This window comes from Osmerus eperlanus, chromosome 2, assembly GCF_963692335.1.
Source record: "Osmerus eperlanus chromosome 2, fOsmEpe2.1, whole genome shotgun sequence".
NCBI classification, from domain to species: Eukaryota; Metazoa; Chordata; class Actinopteri; order Osmeriformes; family Osmeridae; genus Osmerus; species Osmerus eperlanus.
This window is the reverse complement of record NC_085019.1, coordinates 19247199-19264172: the sequence shown is the minus strand read 5'-3', so window position 1 is coordinate 19264172 and position 16974 is coordinate 19247199. Positions and strand designations below refer to the sequence as shown.

General features: G+C 46.2%; 1 protein-coding gene across 4 annotated transcripts in view; it reads right to left on the bottom strand.

The window, feature by feature from the left end:
• Window positions 1–1032: 1032 nt before the first annotated feature.
• trpm4a (transient receptor potential cation channel, subfamily M, member 4a) overlaps window positions 1033–16974 on the bottom strand; it is a 39756-nt gene continuing 23814 nt past the window's right edge. For 3 of the 4 annotated variants that reach the window (XM_062479018.1, XM_062479020.1, XM_062479017.1), the window contains 22 exons: window positions 16732–16796; window positions 16194–16433; window positions 15963–16065; window positions 15740–15858; window positions 15211–15519; window positions 14269–14370; window positions 13864–13992; window positions 12920–13049; window positions 12367–12512; window positions 7742–7854; window positions 7166–7273; window positions 7013–7059; window positions 6466–6698; window positions 6268–6383; window positions 5963–6095; window positions 4136–4310; window positions 3561–3726; window positions 3134–3315; window positions 2751–2883; window positions 2388–2460; window positions 2067–2160; window positions 1033–1646 (listed from right to left, as the gene is read on the bottom strand). In XM_062479018.1, the coding sequence (XP_062335002.1) occupies window positions 1612–1646; window positions 2067–2160; window positions 2388–2460; window positions 2751–2883; window positions 3134–3315; window positions 3561–3726; window positions 4136–4310; window positions 5963–6095; window positions 6268–6383; window positions 6466–6698; window positions 7013–7059; window positions 7166–7273; window positions 7742–7854; window positions 12367–12512; window positions 12920–13049; window positions 13864–13992; window positions 14269–14370; window positions 15211–15519; window positions 15740–15858; window positions 15963–16065; window positions 16194–16433; window positions 16732–16796 (2951 nt within the window). In that variant the 3' untranslated portion in view covers window positions 1033–1611. Of the gene's footprint in view, window positions 1647–2066; window positions 2248–2387; window positions 2461–2750; window positions 2884–3133; window positions 3316–3560; window positions 3727–4135; window positions 4311–5962; window positions 6096–6267; window positions 6384–6465; window positions 6699–7012; window positions 7060–7165; window positions 7274–7741; window positions 7855–12366; window positions 12513–12919; window positions 13050–13863; window positions 13993–14268; window positions 14371–15210; window positions 15520–15739; window positions 15859–15962; window positions 16066–16193; window positions 16434–16731; window positions 16797–16974 lie in introns of those variants that run through there. The other variant, XM_062479019.1, reaches the window with a different exon arrangement.

Genomic DNA, 16974 nt, shown 5'->3' with positions numbered 1-16974 from the left:
GTAATGTGAACTTTTCAAAATGTTTCCAAGAAAACGTTGTGAGTCTGGCCCTACGATGGTCTCTGCACAATGTTTTAGTTTCAAACAGTTGAAGTTCATGAGCGTGCAACTCCTTACAGTGTAACTGACTGTGAGAAACAGCTGAGTTGGAAAGAGCAAAGGAGTGAAAGAAAGAGATATGAGAGACATGATAGAGGCAAAGACTGCAATGTCGCTGAAAGTGGAGATGTGTGCCGACATGCCAAAGAAATATTTATCACTCCGTTTGGATGACCTGGCTCAAGCTGGGTTAAAACATTTGACCCATATATTTAACTAGCACCGTCTTTAGTACCACTCCAGTCCATAAAGTTCCTGAAAATGAGCTGCTTATATAAAAGTTTCAATACTCATGCATTTACCTGCTTCAATTACAGGCTCTCCTTGGAATTTTGCAAAGGCTAAAGGCAAATGTCAGTACTGACACTGCCCCACCGCAGCCCACCACACTGGTCTCATTTAAGGAGTCCAACAAAACAGCTTATCTGGTTTATGCTAAAATTGGAAATTATTTATAGTGTAAGCATGAGGTGTTGTAAGGTGAAAAAGGAGTCATTTTAAAGTGCTGTCCTTATAGGCTTGTAGAGATCTTCAGCCACCCTTCCTTTGGTCTGTCTCTCAGATCCGATGTTCCAGAACCCGATCCATTCACCTCCGTCAATCTGATCCAGATCTCAATCCAAGCCCCGCTCTTCCCATGTAAGGATTGGCAGAGGTGGGAAATCGTTTTCCGTGATAGATCAAGTTAGAGGGGAGGGACGATTACAGCTGTAGTGCTGCACAGCCTTGATTCTAATGAACTAAATAATGGCTCGGCTTTAACAGTCTGAAGCCAGTACCCAGACCAGAATAGTTTCTATTGCAACTTGTATAGAGAAGTAGTGATTTATTTTATTATTTTATTTATTTATATGTAAAAAAAAAACACCTACATTGAAACGTGATGGTGCTTCACATATCTCTAAGTGAAAATCATTAGACAGTAGGTGAGAATACAGTTGTAAATCAGGATAAGATTCAATATAAAGTTCATTTTAAGAATAAAAAAAGAAAAATGGTTTTGAAACGCCACACAACATACTAAAATATTTATTGCTGAAAGTGTAACCCTCAGTATGATTTTACAGTAAATAAACATGTCTAAAGCAAAGAGGGTCTGCACCTTCAAAGAGAAAAGACAAGAGCATGTTACTTGTCTGGCTACATTTGACTGTATTTATGTACCGTGGGCAAACAACATGCATTTTACCATTATATTATTTTAAGACATTGTGCCATACCAACATTAACTACATTTTCAGAACCAAATAAGGGAACAATTTCAGTAATTTGACAATAGAATAATATGTACTGTGGTTACAATTACATTTGACAAATAACAGTTAAAATGGTCAAGGTTTTAAAACAAAACATTAAAATAATTAATTCAAGGAGGATCATGGATTGTAAGGTCCCTCTTTGGTGTTCTTTGACACAATTTGGTCCTGAGTGACTATTATGATCTGAGTGTGTCTGTGTGTGTAGGTGTGTGTGTCTGTGTATATAAAAAGTGAATGCACGGAGGTCATCGAGTCAACAAGTTGGAGAAAGTGGAGTCAGATCTGCAACTGGAAACAAATGAATTGGAATTAGCACATATCCTGAATATTTGAACTCATTATGCCTGCAAAAATCCAAGTACAAAATATGTTTAACTGGATATCATATCATATGTAGCAATAAGGTAAGGCCTTATCTATTACTCACACATTTTAAAAACATTGAAAATCCGGTATAAGAGTTGTAGTTGTTGTTCATTTCAAAGTATATAAAAAAACATCTCAAACTTCAACTTTGTCAGTTAAAGTGTCTATTTCACTTGGTGATCTGACAATTAGTTATGAACATTGTACCGTCCCAATCAGACAAAAAGTATGAATTAAATCATTATTAGAAATAGTGTTGCTATAAATATATGACGCAGATAAATGAATACAGTACTTTTCCATGTGATTGTTGAGATGTGTGTCTGTGGTAGAGGACCTTACCTCTGAGGGTGGGTGGCGGGCGTGTCGGCTTTATCACAGGGCTTTGAGAGAGTGCCTCCACCATCCATGAGAGGGCGCTAGAGCAGTACTCCAGCTATGTGTGGGGGGGGGCAGACATGGGAGACTAGTGCTGAGCAGGCAGACACGACAGCTGCAGTCCAAATGAAGAGAAAAGTAGGGCCTATACACATGCACGCGCAAACACACACATATACATTTGTGCACATCCACTCTGAGCACCCAGTTAAGGTCACTTGAACTCAAGACATGTGTATCTCCACGTGGGTATGAAAAGTGGGGTGCGTGGAGACCCACACTGACCTCTGTCTCCAGTATTCTCAGCCTTCGGTCGTGATCACGGATCTCAGCCATCTGCTTCAGGACACTGTCCACCCTGCGGGAAAAACAACCCAGGGCCCTTAGCTTTGCTGTCACTTAACAAGTTGGTCAAGCCAGTTCTATCAACACCTTTGGAAAGCAGGTCCTTTGCTCTCTGAATTGTGGCATTATCAAAGTCCAGAACTGAGACAGGATATAACTACGTACATAAATTGTACCGGGTGTGCATTTTATAGTCATGACTGAAGTGCCTAGGATTTATTTCTTGAAAACATTCATAAAATCGTTGTCAGTCAGATCAGGATCAAGTCTGGAACAACACATGGCCAATGAGCACCCACTTACTTGAGAGAGGTACGCTTAAGACGCTCTGTGTCACTATCTCGCTGTCGTTTGTTCTGGGCGGAGAGTATGTTCTCCTTCTGGATAGCCTCCCAGGTGTTCAGTCTGCTGGCCTTCCTACCACGCAACTCCAGAACTGAGGGAGACAAAGGAATATAATTTAGGTTGACAGAGAAAAAAAAGGTGATAAACAAGAGGGTAGAGAGTAGGAAAAGATAGAAAGAAAAGAGTAGATCTGTTAAGCAACTCTCCAGTTCCAATACTATGGGAGAGGCATGGAGGATAAGCCAGAAAAAGGTGAAGGTATTTAACCCTTCACTGCACAGAGACAACTACACATCTCTGACAAGCACTCACTAAGATGGATCCCCTCCTGGTTTTCTCACCAAAGTGTTTTATTTTGACGGAGGGAATGCGGCGGATGTGTCTTTTGATGAAAAGGTTCAGGTGGGAGAGGATGATGAAGGGTGGAGCCAGGCAGGATCGAGAGTGATACTCCACAATCAGGTTATACCGCTGGAATTTCCAGTAGGTGTCGCTGTGCTCCTGCACTTTGGAGAAGGTGTAGCTGTAGAAGGTTCAAAGGAGAGCGTGCTTAAAAAAAAAAGATTGTATCTTTTTATTCCCTTTAACTTTCATGGTTCAATTCACATTCAGGTGGATCACCAATTTGTTACCAGTGACTTGATGATAACCATATCAAGTAAAGTGTCCAAGCAAAGGCATGAACACAGTTATTTAACTATACATCACCATTCTGGTGTCTGAATGTGCTGAGGGAACAATTTGAGGTGGATGGTTGGGGTCTGATACCTGAACATGGCAATGAGCAGGTTGACCAGGAGAATGTTGGTGACCAACAAATAGATGACCAACAGGAGGACCACCAGCCAGTTGGCGTAAGTGCTCATGCAGGGTTCCGCCCCGGCTTCAATCAAGGTGGCATTGTTTGTGCACTCTACCTCCTGTAACTTGTCAGCTATGGACAGACAGAGAGTGTGAGAGAGTATGTTGTGAGAGAGGGATTGTGTGTGTGTGTGTGTGTGTGTGTGTGTGTGTGTGTGTGTGTGTGTGTGTGTGTGTGTGTGTGTGTGTGTGTGTGTGTGTGTGTGTGTGTGTGTGTGTGTGTGTGTGTGTGTGTGCAATTGATACATTGAGAACATTTAGGTGAGAGAAAGTCTAAAAGAGAGGTAAGTATTTAGGGACACATACTATAGATAGATTATGAGACACAATGAAAAAAAAGAAACTCCTTGAGGAGCACTGGAGTTGTTCTGAAGGGGGGTTCAAAGGGAGCTTAGTAAGAGTGACAGAGAAAACCATATATTAAAAAAAATACTTTCAAGGTGACACTTAAATCAAATACATATGTATGAACAGACACAGACCATCCATTTCATTTATGGGAATTTGTCCAAATATGTGGAGATAAGGCCTATAGAACACTCGTCGGAAGATCCAATCCGGACGAGGATCGTAGGAGTAGAGAAGAGCCTGATTGGCTACGCCGTAGGCCATAAGCCACACAGCCAAGAAGAAGAGGAAGAAGAACACGTCCTTCATCTGCAAATCAAGAGAAGAGGAAATACAATGACTTCAGTTATGAGAGTAATTTGAACAGATTATGATATTGTATGTTATCTTAACATTTGTGCCATGATAACAACGTGCTATTGTCAACTTCCTTCAAACAGCACACAGAACCATAAAAAAGGTACCCATTTACTTGATTCTGGGTTGTACTGGGTGGAAAAGAAGGGATCCCTAAATCCAGACGTATCCATTTAAACTGAACTGTGCTGTGGCCTAAATCTTTCCATTATATTCTGCAGTTATATGTACCATTTTCACGGCACTCTGGTGACTCAAGGGGTAGATCTCTTACTACGTAGACTAAGGCCTTACTGCAGGGGCCAGGTTTTATTCTGGCCCAGACCATTTACTTTACATCCTCCCCTCTCTCCCCAACTGTTCCTGTCCCTCTACCCTGTCACTGTCACAATTATGCAGAAATGACAACAAATGTACTATTCTTAAATTGAAACAATCTAAAGAAAAGCACTGAATCTGTGTACATTTAACAAATTACCAATTGACATGGGGAATTTAAATAGAAAGGTTTTGAATGGGTTACTGAAAATCATCAAAAGCCTGCCAGTCCACCATAGTTTGAACCGCACCCAGGATATCACTGAAATACTAGTCATTGAGAAGTCAAGGCACATCTGAATTCAGGTGAATGAGTCAGGCTAGAGTACACAACTAAGCGTACTGTATCAGGAATAAATATTAAGAAGTTACTTGGTAACTATACAATAAACATGCTTTTAACTCCAGAAGGTGATTTCAGCCAAGAATCTATTTAATCCGATTTTAAACTTTCCTCACATTAGTAGACCATCGTGTTGTAATATAAAAGGAACAAAAAAGCATGCCATTGGTTGTGGCATGGCAGCAAACCATTCAATTGCGTCATCGCAGTGCCTTGCACTGTTGCATTGATGGTCCTGGGTTCTATTCCCGCTTGGGGCACTGCTCCGTCTCCCAGACTTTTCTATGTGGAGTTTGCATGTTATCTCCGTGCTCACAAGGGTTTCCTCCGCAAAGAACCCTAATAAAACTTGTAGAACATATTGCTCTCCTGCCCACCCAGTGCCCACTCATGTCCTGGCCAGGGACATTGGCAGGAGAGCATTCTGCTCTGCATGTTTTTATATTGGCTTTTAGTGCAGAGGAACCCCATGTGAACATGGGGAGAACATACAAACTCCACCCAGAAAGGGCCAGGAGATAACCCACCTGAGCACCGACAGGCACGACAAGGGGGCATGGAACCCAGGACCTTCCTTCTGCCAGGCGGCACCACCTTTCTACACCCCGTGCCACAAGACACTTGAATACAATAAAATCCTAGATCATATAATAGACATCCTATCTAGGGACTGAGGCAGAAAAGTCAGGTAAAACATAATTTATAGATTTCACTTGACGAAAGCTAGCGCTGGTGTTAGATCTGTTTCGTAACATCCTCTCTTACAACATCTCTGAGGGAGGAGTGTCTAGACTTACAGGTATGACTTCAGAATTTGTTTTTGTTCAACTGTTTGTTGGTTCAAAGCAACAGGATATCCCTCTGACAGAGATTAGACAATTGTCTGACTCTGCTTACCTGCTTCAAGACCCTGTACTCTCCTGCACACTTTTTCAGCGCTCACCATTTTCCCCAATATGATAATTTTGGGGCCCAGCTGCTTGTGGATGGCAAAAATGTGGATAAGCCTGAGGGTGAACACCATGAAGTCCAGAGCCATCATAGCCCGGCCAAACTCATACGACCACGGAAACATCCTGGAGCATATGGAACAAATACATTCATCCAAACCACCATGCCACATAATACACAATGCATACATGCTAGCATATACATGCTTATCAAGTCATTTAGATGCTACAAGCACACGCACTTGGAGTAGACAGAATCAAACAGTGCATGCATACAAACACACAAACACACACATACCTGCAGCATAGTCCGAGGGAAAACAGTATGATGGCTGTGAGGTCACACTTGTTCCACATATCTTGGATGTAGATCTTCATTCTTAGAAACACAGTGGTGCTGCCCACAAAGAAGGTCTGAGAAGGAGTGAGAAATTAACTGTCATGATAATGGCATGTGTGTGTGTGTGTGTGGGGTGGGGGGTGCACTCCGACTGACCTGTCGGATCTCCTCGCACACAAGCGTGAAGACCCAGAAGTACAGTACAAACTCTAAGGTGGACGGGCCTTTTGGGGGTGGGGGCATGAAGTCCACCAATAGGACGTAAGCAAACAGGCAGAGGAAGAGGAAGTACATCAACACGTTGCCTAGGAATGAGGTGACAGGTGCAAACCAGAACTGCCGCCATCGTAGCACAGCATATGGAAGCTTGGGAGGGGATGGAGATGAATCTGAGGAGAGAGTTGGAGACAGAAGGATAACCAAGCAAGAAGGTATCATGAGTCACTAGTGTAAAAGAGAGCTCTTGGCTCAAGTCACTTATTAGCTAGCTTTCACCTTTGGATACATTTCAGACATATGTCCTTGATTCCTTATATACTTATCTTCTCCAAACGGATTGGGTGGACAAGGTCCTTTTGTGAGATTTTTGAGAAGGCGACAAGAAGGAAGTATGCACTGAATCAAGGCAAGACTTTTGGCATGCTACCCAGGTAGAGATTCAAAGAGGAGACCAGGGGTAGTCAACACAACCTCACAAACACACCTTTAAGACTGTCCCTTAGCGCAGCATATTCCTCTGCATCCTCTTCACTAAGAGAATGACAGGGAGAGAGTGGAGGTGAATTGGGGTTCAGATGCGAGTACACACTGCTTGCACACAAATACCATTCCATAAAGCAGAAGCCATCATGTTTACGTTTGCATGATGTCGGCAAGGGAGAACACAGTGACGTCGCCCCCATCCAGACTGTCTGTTTCCCGACCGTGCGGTAACTCCTCTGACTTCCCTTCTTCCTCCTGCTCCCTGAGAGAACGACACAGACAGACATGAGGGACACAGAAAGCCCAAACTAAAAGCTTCATTTAATAGTAATATTATAGTCATTTCATTTCATTTACCGGCTGATCGTTTTCTGGTTTGGTCCCTGCATGTGTTTTAACGCATCCTAAGTCTAGAAAAGACACTAGTAATGGGATTGGTCTGAGTGGCTCCATGTTTGGTGAACCGCTAGGCCTACGCCCGGTGGAGGCGAAAGTGTCCGCTTTTGCACTTCCTGCTACCTGTCTTCAGTCACAGAGGTTCCTCGATAGGGATGGGTATTACCGAGGGTGTGTGTTTGTTAGTCAACTTGGTGTAATTCATTTTATTATAACACTAAAGCAAGCACATTTATAGTCAGGCATAGAGCCAGTACAGAAAGTACAGTATAGAATGACATAATCAGACTAAAATAGATTTACAGACAGACATGGAGGAAGGTTTGCTGCTGACCTGAAGCTGATAAGGTTGGTGTAGATGAGAGGGGGCAGGAAGAAGGTGATGACCACTTTCCACACCTCCGTGCTCCTCTCCATGTCCCCCCACCAGATCTGAGACAGCAAAGACTAGTAGGGGATAAGGCAGGGTAAGAACACACACATACTTGTTTGCTGATCTGAACACATCCATGCACCTGTTGATTACATTTTTGACATTTTAGGTGTTTAAGGATAATCACTGTCATTTGATAGAGTATGCATACAGTGGCATTAAAAAACATTAAAAACATTAAAAGTTCAAAGACATAAAATACTTAATGAAACTAACATTTACTGTTTGTTTTGATATGTATTGAAACTGCATTGAATATTCATTCACCAAATATACTACTTTTTTACAGACTCAGGGTCCAGTTAAGATACAAGACAAAACATAAAATGAAGAGAAAAAAATATATATAATCCATACAGATCAGTGTGCTACGAAGATGCAACGGTACCAATGTCTCCACAGCTTGGATTGGTAGTGTATAGTACTGAACCTTATATTAAAAAAGCCCACAATGATTTAATTTTCCGACTTGTCAAAGAAGAGATAAAATTGGCTGAAAAAAAGCGGAGCTGGTTCATGCAGGAGACGCGAGACATAGCGCGTCACTAGCAACTCGTCATATCACGCAGTCGGGGCACACTTTCTTAGCAGGGCGGGCTATTTAATCAGGATATCGCTGCACTCCGCATTGCTTAGTGCGACACAGGATGCTCTGTTTAATCTGCTGATTCTCGTGTAAAACGCTGTGTCCGATCGATTTGGTTCCTAGGTGGCGTGAACAAATGTGTCGTAAGGTAAGGACGTTAATCGGCAGATTTCCACTGTGTGGGCCTGAGTCTTTAGAAACGCTTGGTCGAGTGTGGGAATGTGTCCGTGATTCGGCGGGACTATGTGGGATATGTCTGTTCTGCGAGTAGCACAGCGTTTCCGCAGGAGCTGCCCTGTATGTCTATGTGGTCATCGACGTCTGGACTGGTCCGTGTTGGATCTGGAGTGGTTAGCCGCGCGTTGCGGCTGGGTAAAATGTCTGCTTAGTGTCACTCATGTGTGTGCTAACTGCAATGTGTTCTCAGGAGCCCGACGTGTCGCTAGGTCTAGCAAGGAATCCGTCAGGAATCCGGCAGGGGTAGACCTATCAGTGGGCCGTGATTAGTCGGAGTTCCTGTAGTCGGTGGCATAGCTACCAGTAAATATCTGGGGAAAATGATTGATCGTGGACCTGTTCGCCATACAGGGTCCTGGCATTTAGCCTGATCCGCCTGAACCTGTCTGTTTCGGCAATATCGATCGATATCAGTCAATCACCGGGCATGCGTGGGCGCTGCATGGCTCGGGTAGGCTGTCTCGCCAACACGTCAGGTGAGTAAATGGCAATCACGGATGGCTTCTATGCTCTTCTGGCTTCGGCGTTGTAGCAGGCGTTGGACTCGAGTTTGGCGGGCGATTGCAAGTCACAGCACTGTTCGAACTGTATCCCACTAAATGTACCCCACTTGTCTAGGTTAGTATAGGTAATGTGTATTAGAGGTTAGTATACTATATTGTATATTAGGAGGTTTATTATATTATATTTGAGCTTATCATAGGTATAATTCATGTCTGAGTAGCCTACTTATACGTCATGTTATGCAGGTTGCTTTGCGTTGTCTTGCCCTGAGAATTTCAGGGCCCAGTCTGACCTCGCGGTGTTTTGTGCATCTGACAATAAAGACTTGAATGTGAACTGTCTGTCGTGGGGTGAGCTAAACGGAAAATGTTTGCGGGCCGCATTTATTCCCGGGTCGGTTAACAACGTAAGTGACGTCACATTCCAACCTTTGCACAATCTCGCCCTGGCAACTTAACCATAGACACACACGCATAGTACTAGTGTGAAAGCTGGTGCGTGTACTCTTGTTACATGGCATATTAACTCCGCTTTCTGTCCCCTCTTGTACATGGTGCAATACCTCCACTGTATGCATTCATCGACCACAATGAGCGAGCCCCTGTTTCGTCACCGATGCCGGGGAAGCATGACTACATAACGGTCACCGGGAGGCTTCGAATCCTGTGCCGGCGCTGTGGTCCGGACACTAAACAACGTTGGCGTCTCAAGTGGTCTCGGCTCACCGCTCAAGCGTTGGGTCGTTGGTCTGCAACGGTTCAATGTTAAATTAGACCGAATGCAGTGATGTTCTGGAATGCAGAGGAGGATGGCGTCTACCCTCCCTACCTCCTAACTACCTAACGTTCACTCTTCATGTTCATGTATTGCATGCTTCATATTTACTCATTAATATTTCGTCAGGTGGTTGGCCAGGTGCAGCAGCGCGTGGAGCGTCAGGTGAAGCAGTCACCGTCAACGTTGGGACGTCAACACCGTGCCTCAGTTGGTATGTCGAGACCGTGACTCAGTTGGTATGTCGAGGCAGTGCCTCAAGTTGGTATGTCGAGGCCATGCGTCAGTTGGTATGTCGAGGCAATGCCTCAGTTGGTATGTCGAGACAACGCCTCAGTTGGTATGTCGAGGCAACGCCTCAGTTGGTATGTCGGGTCAGTGCCTCAGTTGGTATGTCGAGGCAACGCCTCAGTTGGTATGTCGAGGCAGTGCCTCAGTTGGTATGTCGAGGCCGTGCCTCAGTTGGTATGTCGAGGCAGTGCCTCAGTTGGTATGTCGAGGCAGTGCCTCAGTTGGTATGTCGAGGCAACGCCTCAGTTGGTATGTCGAGGCAACGCCTCAGTTGGTATGTCGAGGCAGTGCCTCAGTTGGTATGTCGTGGCAACGCCTCAGTTGGTATGTCGAGGCAGCGCTTCAGTTGGTATGTCGAGGCAGCGCCTCGGTTGGTATGTCGAGGAAGCGCCTCGGTTGGTATGTCGAGGCAGCGCCTCGGTTGGTATGTCGAGGCAGCGCCTCGGTTGGTATGTCGAGGCAGTGTCTCGGTTGGTATGTCGAGGCAGTGCCTCGGTTGGTATGTCGAGGCAGTGCCTCGGTTGGTATGTTGAGGCAGTGTCTCGGTTGGTATGTCGAGGCAGTGCCTCGGTTGGTATGTCGAGACAGTGCCTCGGTTGGTATGTCGAGGCAGTGTCTCAGTTGGTATGTCGAGGCAGTGCCTCGGTTGGTATGTCGAGGCAGTGCCTCAGTTGGTATGTTGAGGCAACGCCTCCGTTAGGATGTCGAGCATAGACTTAAGCATGTCCATGGTGGTTCTTAAACATAGCAAGTGTGGGTACTCCTGTTGTGATATCACAGATTAACTCCTCTTTCTGTCCCCTCTCTTCCATGGTGAAATACCTCCGTTGGCGTTCTTCAACGGTAATGAGCGAGCCCCTGTTCATCACCGATGCCGGGAAGCCATGACGGGTTACTGGTTCACCGGCCGGCTTGGAATTCTGTGCCGGCGCTGTGGTCTGGATCCTAAACTGTACATGGCGCGCTTGTTTCGAATCAGAGCGGCTACATCGTTATCTCAAGTGGTCTCGGCATTGACGCTGAAAGTGATGGGTCATCTGCAACGGTTCATCGTTACGTCAGACTTAATGCAGTGGTGTTCTGGATGGCCAGAGGAGGATGGCTTCACTCTCCCTACCTCTGAATAATGATCACTCTTCTTGTTCTTGTATTGCAGGCTTATGTAGTCACTCACTCCATGTATAGGTGTTCAATGCTTAATAATAAATGTTTCGTCAGGTGGCTGGCCGGGCTGTATGCAGCAGCATGTGGAGCGACAGGTGACTTAGTCACCATCGAAAGTTGGTATGTCGAGGCCGTGCCTCAGTTGGGACGTCGAGGCCGTGCCTCAGTTAGTAATCACGTTCATTCAATTTCAATTCATTCACTATAGATGCAGCTATGGGCACCTTCTGCTCTGAGATACGATGCTGAGGGTAAGTATGGCTAACACAACGCTCATCTCAGTCGAATTCTAGCACAACAGGGGCACCACATGCACACAGCAGTCTCATACATTTGTCTCGTCTGGCATGTGGTTTTGTGTTGGGGAATGCGTCGCTGCTCTCTGCTCAGATGTCGAGACGGTGTCTCCGTTGGGTGCGGCAGGGAGCCGCGGCGATCAGAACTAAAGTAAAATAAAGTATCAAGTAAATACTATACTGAGTGCCTGAAACAAGCGGAGCTGATTCATGCAGGAGACGCGAGACATAGCGCATCACTAGCAACTCGTCATATCACGCAGTCGGGGCACATCTTCTTAGCAGGGCGGGCTATTTACTGTAATCAGGATATCGCTGCACTCCGCATTGCTTAGTGCGACACAGGATGCTCTGTTTAATCTGCTGCCTCCACCTCCCCGGCCTCCACCCTTGGTTCTGTGTTCCTTGCGTAGGTGGGAATGCGTCTCTGCTCGGATGTCGAGACTGTCTCCGTTGGGTGCGGCAGGGAGCCGCGGCGAGCAGAACCATTATGCCAAATTCAAGTATTACAATCATGTATTGTACCGTGTGAAATAAAGTATCAAGTAAATACTATACTGAATCCTCCTGCCTGAACCTGGGTATAGCACAGACCTAATCCTGACATTCTCTCTTGGGACAGACCCTGACCCTGACCTTTAGGTTTTGTCCTGACGTTCTGTCTGGATACTCACCTGTACACCGTCGTGGCTGAAAAAGAGGCGGGCGTCGGCTGCGGTGGCCATCTGCAGGCAGGTAGCTCCACTCCACACCGGAGACTTCCTGATGAGGAGAGTGAAGGAGCGGCTTTCACTGCTCTGGTAGCACTCGCTGAAGACATCTGGTGACAGAGACCAGAGTTAACAGTAACCCCAAAAATCTGGGAGGACTCCATGACGGACGCGCTCGTCAATGACGAGCCCCAGTTTGTGCGCCTCTTCACTGAGAACGGCCTCAACATCCAGGACTACTAAGTTCAGAGAACTTTCACAACTTGCCATGGGGGTTTTGGGGAAATAATGGGAATTTACTTGAATTACTGGTGCATTTTTGACATACTATAAATGCTTTATTTAGAAAACCTTTACAAAGAGGGTAAAGAGCTTATAGTAAGAGACCCAATTACAAGAATTTTCAACTTAGCAAGAATGTCACTTTAAGATAATTAAAACTCACCAATCACTGAGAACTAACTCATCACCAAACCAAAGATTTGCTGTTCAGAATAGGTGAGGGAGGTTAACCTACCATGAGCTAGGTTCTCAAACTTCTGTGCCAGCTCCTTCATGGAGAGCTTGGTCTCCGTCTCACTCTCCAGCTTCGACAGCTCTCTCAGCATCTTGCAACCGCTCAGCGCACTGAGCACAGACTCTCCCGCCTGAAACAGAGAGCCACAGTTTGTCATTGCCCTAGCTCACGGTGCTATTGCTCCTCCTGTTAACACACACTGACTGAGATAGACCTAACCAACATGATTGTCCTGCTCCTGAAGTATGTTTTCATAGTTCTGCCACAATAACGCTCCTTTTACTTGCCTAAGGGTCAAAGAGTGAGCAACACAGATATTTTTGAACATACAGAACCTTTTAGCATATGTGAAAAGGTTTTTGTGAAAGGTTTGCAGTACAGACCCATGTGTTTGGCAAGGCTCTTCTGGATGCTTTGAGACATAACAAAAATCTTGCACAAAAAATATAGAAAATAATTTTCAGAATAAAAGTACACTTGTTTTTACACAGAAATCCCCCTATGCCCTCAAAAAGATTGGTTGGTACTCTTGTGGGTCCCACAATTAAGTCCCTTTGTAAATACAGCTTTCCCTAGCCTCTAACCTCAACCTTGCCCAAAAACCTATACTGAACCCTAAACCTAGCCCTAACTCTTAACCCTAAAACGATCCCTAATTCCTAACCCAACCCTTAATGTAATTTGAACCCTAACCCCCCCCCAAAAAAACATAGTATTAGCACTTGAACTTGTGAGGACCCCCCCCCCCATTGCATTGATACATCATTACATAAAAGTGATTTTGAAAAATCTCTTCAAGTAAAGCGTTACCCCAAAAATACTGCACTATAGTTAAAACTCATTGTCTTGAGATGGAATATAGTGAATAGAATGCAATCAAATGCAGTAAGAGTATAACTTAATGGCACTGTCTATTGTAAGCAATGGTTGAACATGGGTATTACCATCTCCCAGAAGTAGACGGCCATCTCGCTACGGTTCTGCAGGACGGCCCAGATGAAGAGGGAGGCCCAGGGAGAGAGACATCGTTGTTCCCTGTATGGACAGTCCCCCAACAGCAACTTGTTCACATGCTGAAGAGGGGAGGGGGAGAAAGAGAGACAGAAGGGGGTTAGGAGCAGGTGGGATTAGAGACGAGAGGAACGATGGCAAAACAACGACAAAACAAAAGCAAATGTATTTTAAAACCTTGTATATCAATACAGTAACTAGACAGTTTAGTTGTCTTTCTCCTTTGCTTATAACTTAATAAGAGCAACAATTGGCTATTAGGATTGAACACACAGACATAGCCTATATTACCGTGCAATCATGTGTCATAACTACTAGTAGTACAGTGTCTGAGCTACCTTCAGGGCTCTCCTGGTGCCGGTGCTGTGGTCCAGGCCCAGTGGGCTGTAGTAGAATGGTTGACACACATCACCCAGGATACCCCATAATAAACGAGAAACCTAGGGCACAACCAAAGAGTGAAAAAGATTGAGGTTGATCAAAAAACCCGACCTCAGATAAGCATGACGCCCTGTCTGTTTGTTTTGACTGACACATTGTCGTCTTCCTCCTCTCTATTTTATACACCCATATAAAATTGTTCTGATCCTTAACCACCCTGTACATACTACATAGAAAATACATTGTGATGCATCTTTGAATTTATTTTACAAAACACAGGTTTAAATTTCTCCATTTGTTTTCACCCAGCACATAACATGTCATATCATTTCATACACTCCACCAACCCCACCCAACTTCACCTCCTACCCCAGACCCCCTCACCTCCACCCCAGACCCCCTTTCCTCCTACCCCAGACCTCCTCTCCTCCACCCCAGACCCCCTCTCCTCCACCCCAGACCCCCTTTTCCTCCTACCCCAGACCCCCTCTCCTCCTACCCCAGACCCCCTTTCCTCCACCCCAGACCCCCTCTCCTCCACCCCAGACCCCCTTTTCCTCCTACCCCAGACCCCCTCTCCTCCTACCCCAGACCCCCTTTCCTCCACCCCAGACCCCCTCTCCTCCTATCCCAGACCCCCTCACCTCCACCCCAGACCTCCTCTCCTCCACCCCAGACCCCCTTTCCTCCACCCCAGACCCCCTCTCCTCCACCCCAGACCCCCTTTTCCTCCTACCCCAGACCCCCTCACCTCCACCCCAGACCTCCTCTCCTCCACCCCAGACCCCCTTTCCTCCACCCCAGACCCCCTCTCCTCCACCCCAGACCCCCTTTTCCTCCTACCCCAGACCCCCTCACCTCCTAACCCAGACCCATTCTCCTTCCCCAGATCCCCTCACCTCATACAAGCTCAGCTCTTTGGCCGAGACGGGTCCTGTTAGCGGGCTCTGGGGCGCCTTGAGGGATGAGCCTCCATCCAGGGAGTCAGGGAGGTCAGGCTGCGAGCCTGCCAAGCCTTGTCGTTCGGTGAGGCGCCGCTGGAGCAGCGTGTACGCCAGAGAGCTGTCAGAGAGCGACCGATAGAGGGTCTCCAATCGCCGGTAGGTTAGGTAGTCGAGGATGTTGAGGCCGTTCTGGGTGAAGAGACGCACAAACTGGGGCTTGTCATTGACGAGCGCGTCCGTCATGGAGTCCTCGAGGTCCTCATACTGTTTGGGAGTTGGGGGTGGTAGAAGAGGGGGAAAGAAGGGAAAGTTAAGAAAACATTTCATACCATCTGTGATTGAAATACATTTAAAACTTTTATGTTGTTGCCTGGCTGACCTGTCCTCACAATGCGTAGCTCTAACAAACACAGCAGAGCACACATTGTTCACCATCTGATGTCAATGGAGGGTTGCAGTAGCGTTTCGACTAGAGATAGCTCACCCTCCAATGGATGTCTCCGTTGAAGAGTTCACTTTTTGCGATGTCCACTCTGTTCCACGCTACAGCAAGCTTCAGCTCCTCTATGTACTCACTGGCATCGCTGGATATGCGTTTACTTGCTGACACACACACACACAACACAACACAACACAAATCCTTATATGTCGACTTTCCTTTCACAAACATGCACACAAACACCTAGGCACACACACCAAGACGTTACCTCTAACCAGAGCCTTGAGGAGCACTGTGTCGAAGTCATCAGGACCTTCTTGTTCGCCATGAAACACTGTGATCAGATCTCTGTTCTGATAAATACTCAGAACCTAAAGGAGAATGGGACAGAAAGAGGTAGAACGATATGGTATTGCTCTACATTTTCATGTTTGACCGTTCAATGCAAATCATGCTTGCGGTGATTCAATTTCCAAGGCACACACAAAACCATACACACCCTATCCACCAGCTTCTCTAGCTCCACCGCAGCAGGGAAGTGTCTCCTGACCTTGTCACGCACTCTGTCCCTCAGCTCTGTGCAGGGCCCCTCCCCACCCTCACCCTCTGACGGGGAGATGGGGGGGCTGAGGAGCACGGCCGAGAGATCGTCCAGGACCTCGCAGATCAGGTCGGCTGCTGGGCCGGAACCAGCCAGGACCAGCCACGGGGTGGTCTTTCTCAGAGAGAGGTCAACTCTCTGAGAGAGAAGATGAGAGAGGGAGGGGGTGGGAGAAAGGGAGGGGGGTGAGAGAGAGGGAGGGGGTGAGAGAGCGGGGATGAGGGGTGGTGGGATGAGAGAGAGAGGGGGTGTGAAAGTGCAGCGGCCGTGTAGAAGAGAACATGATAGCAGTGATGCAGGGAATGGGAGGGAGGAAGAGAGGAAGGTAATTATAGTATGGAGGCAAATATAGTGCTACAGAAACAGGAGAGTGTGACAAAAAGAAAGAACAAAGAATGAGAAAGGCAGACAAAAGCAGTTTGCTGTGTTTTCCTACCTCCAACATGGCAACCTCCCCAGAGATGAGCATACACAGCACAGGAATTTCAATATTGCCACTACCTGCCAACACACCAGGTAGATGGGACTGTATCAATTCTGCTATGTGAATGAGGTTCTTGATTTTGGATGTCGTGAAAATCTAAAGATTCAACAGGAGGATGCAGACACATTTCTCCTGTTGCGTCTGAAGAGGAAGCTGTTGGGGAAGTGCAGCATATCCCTGGCATCAGTCCGTTTG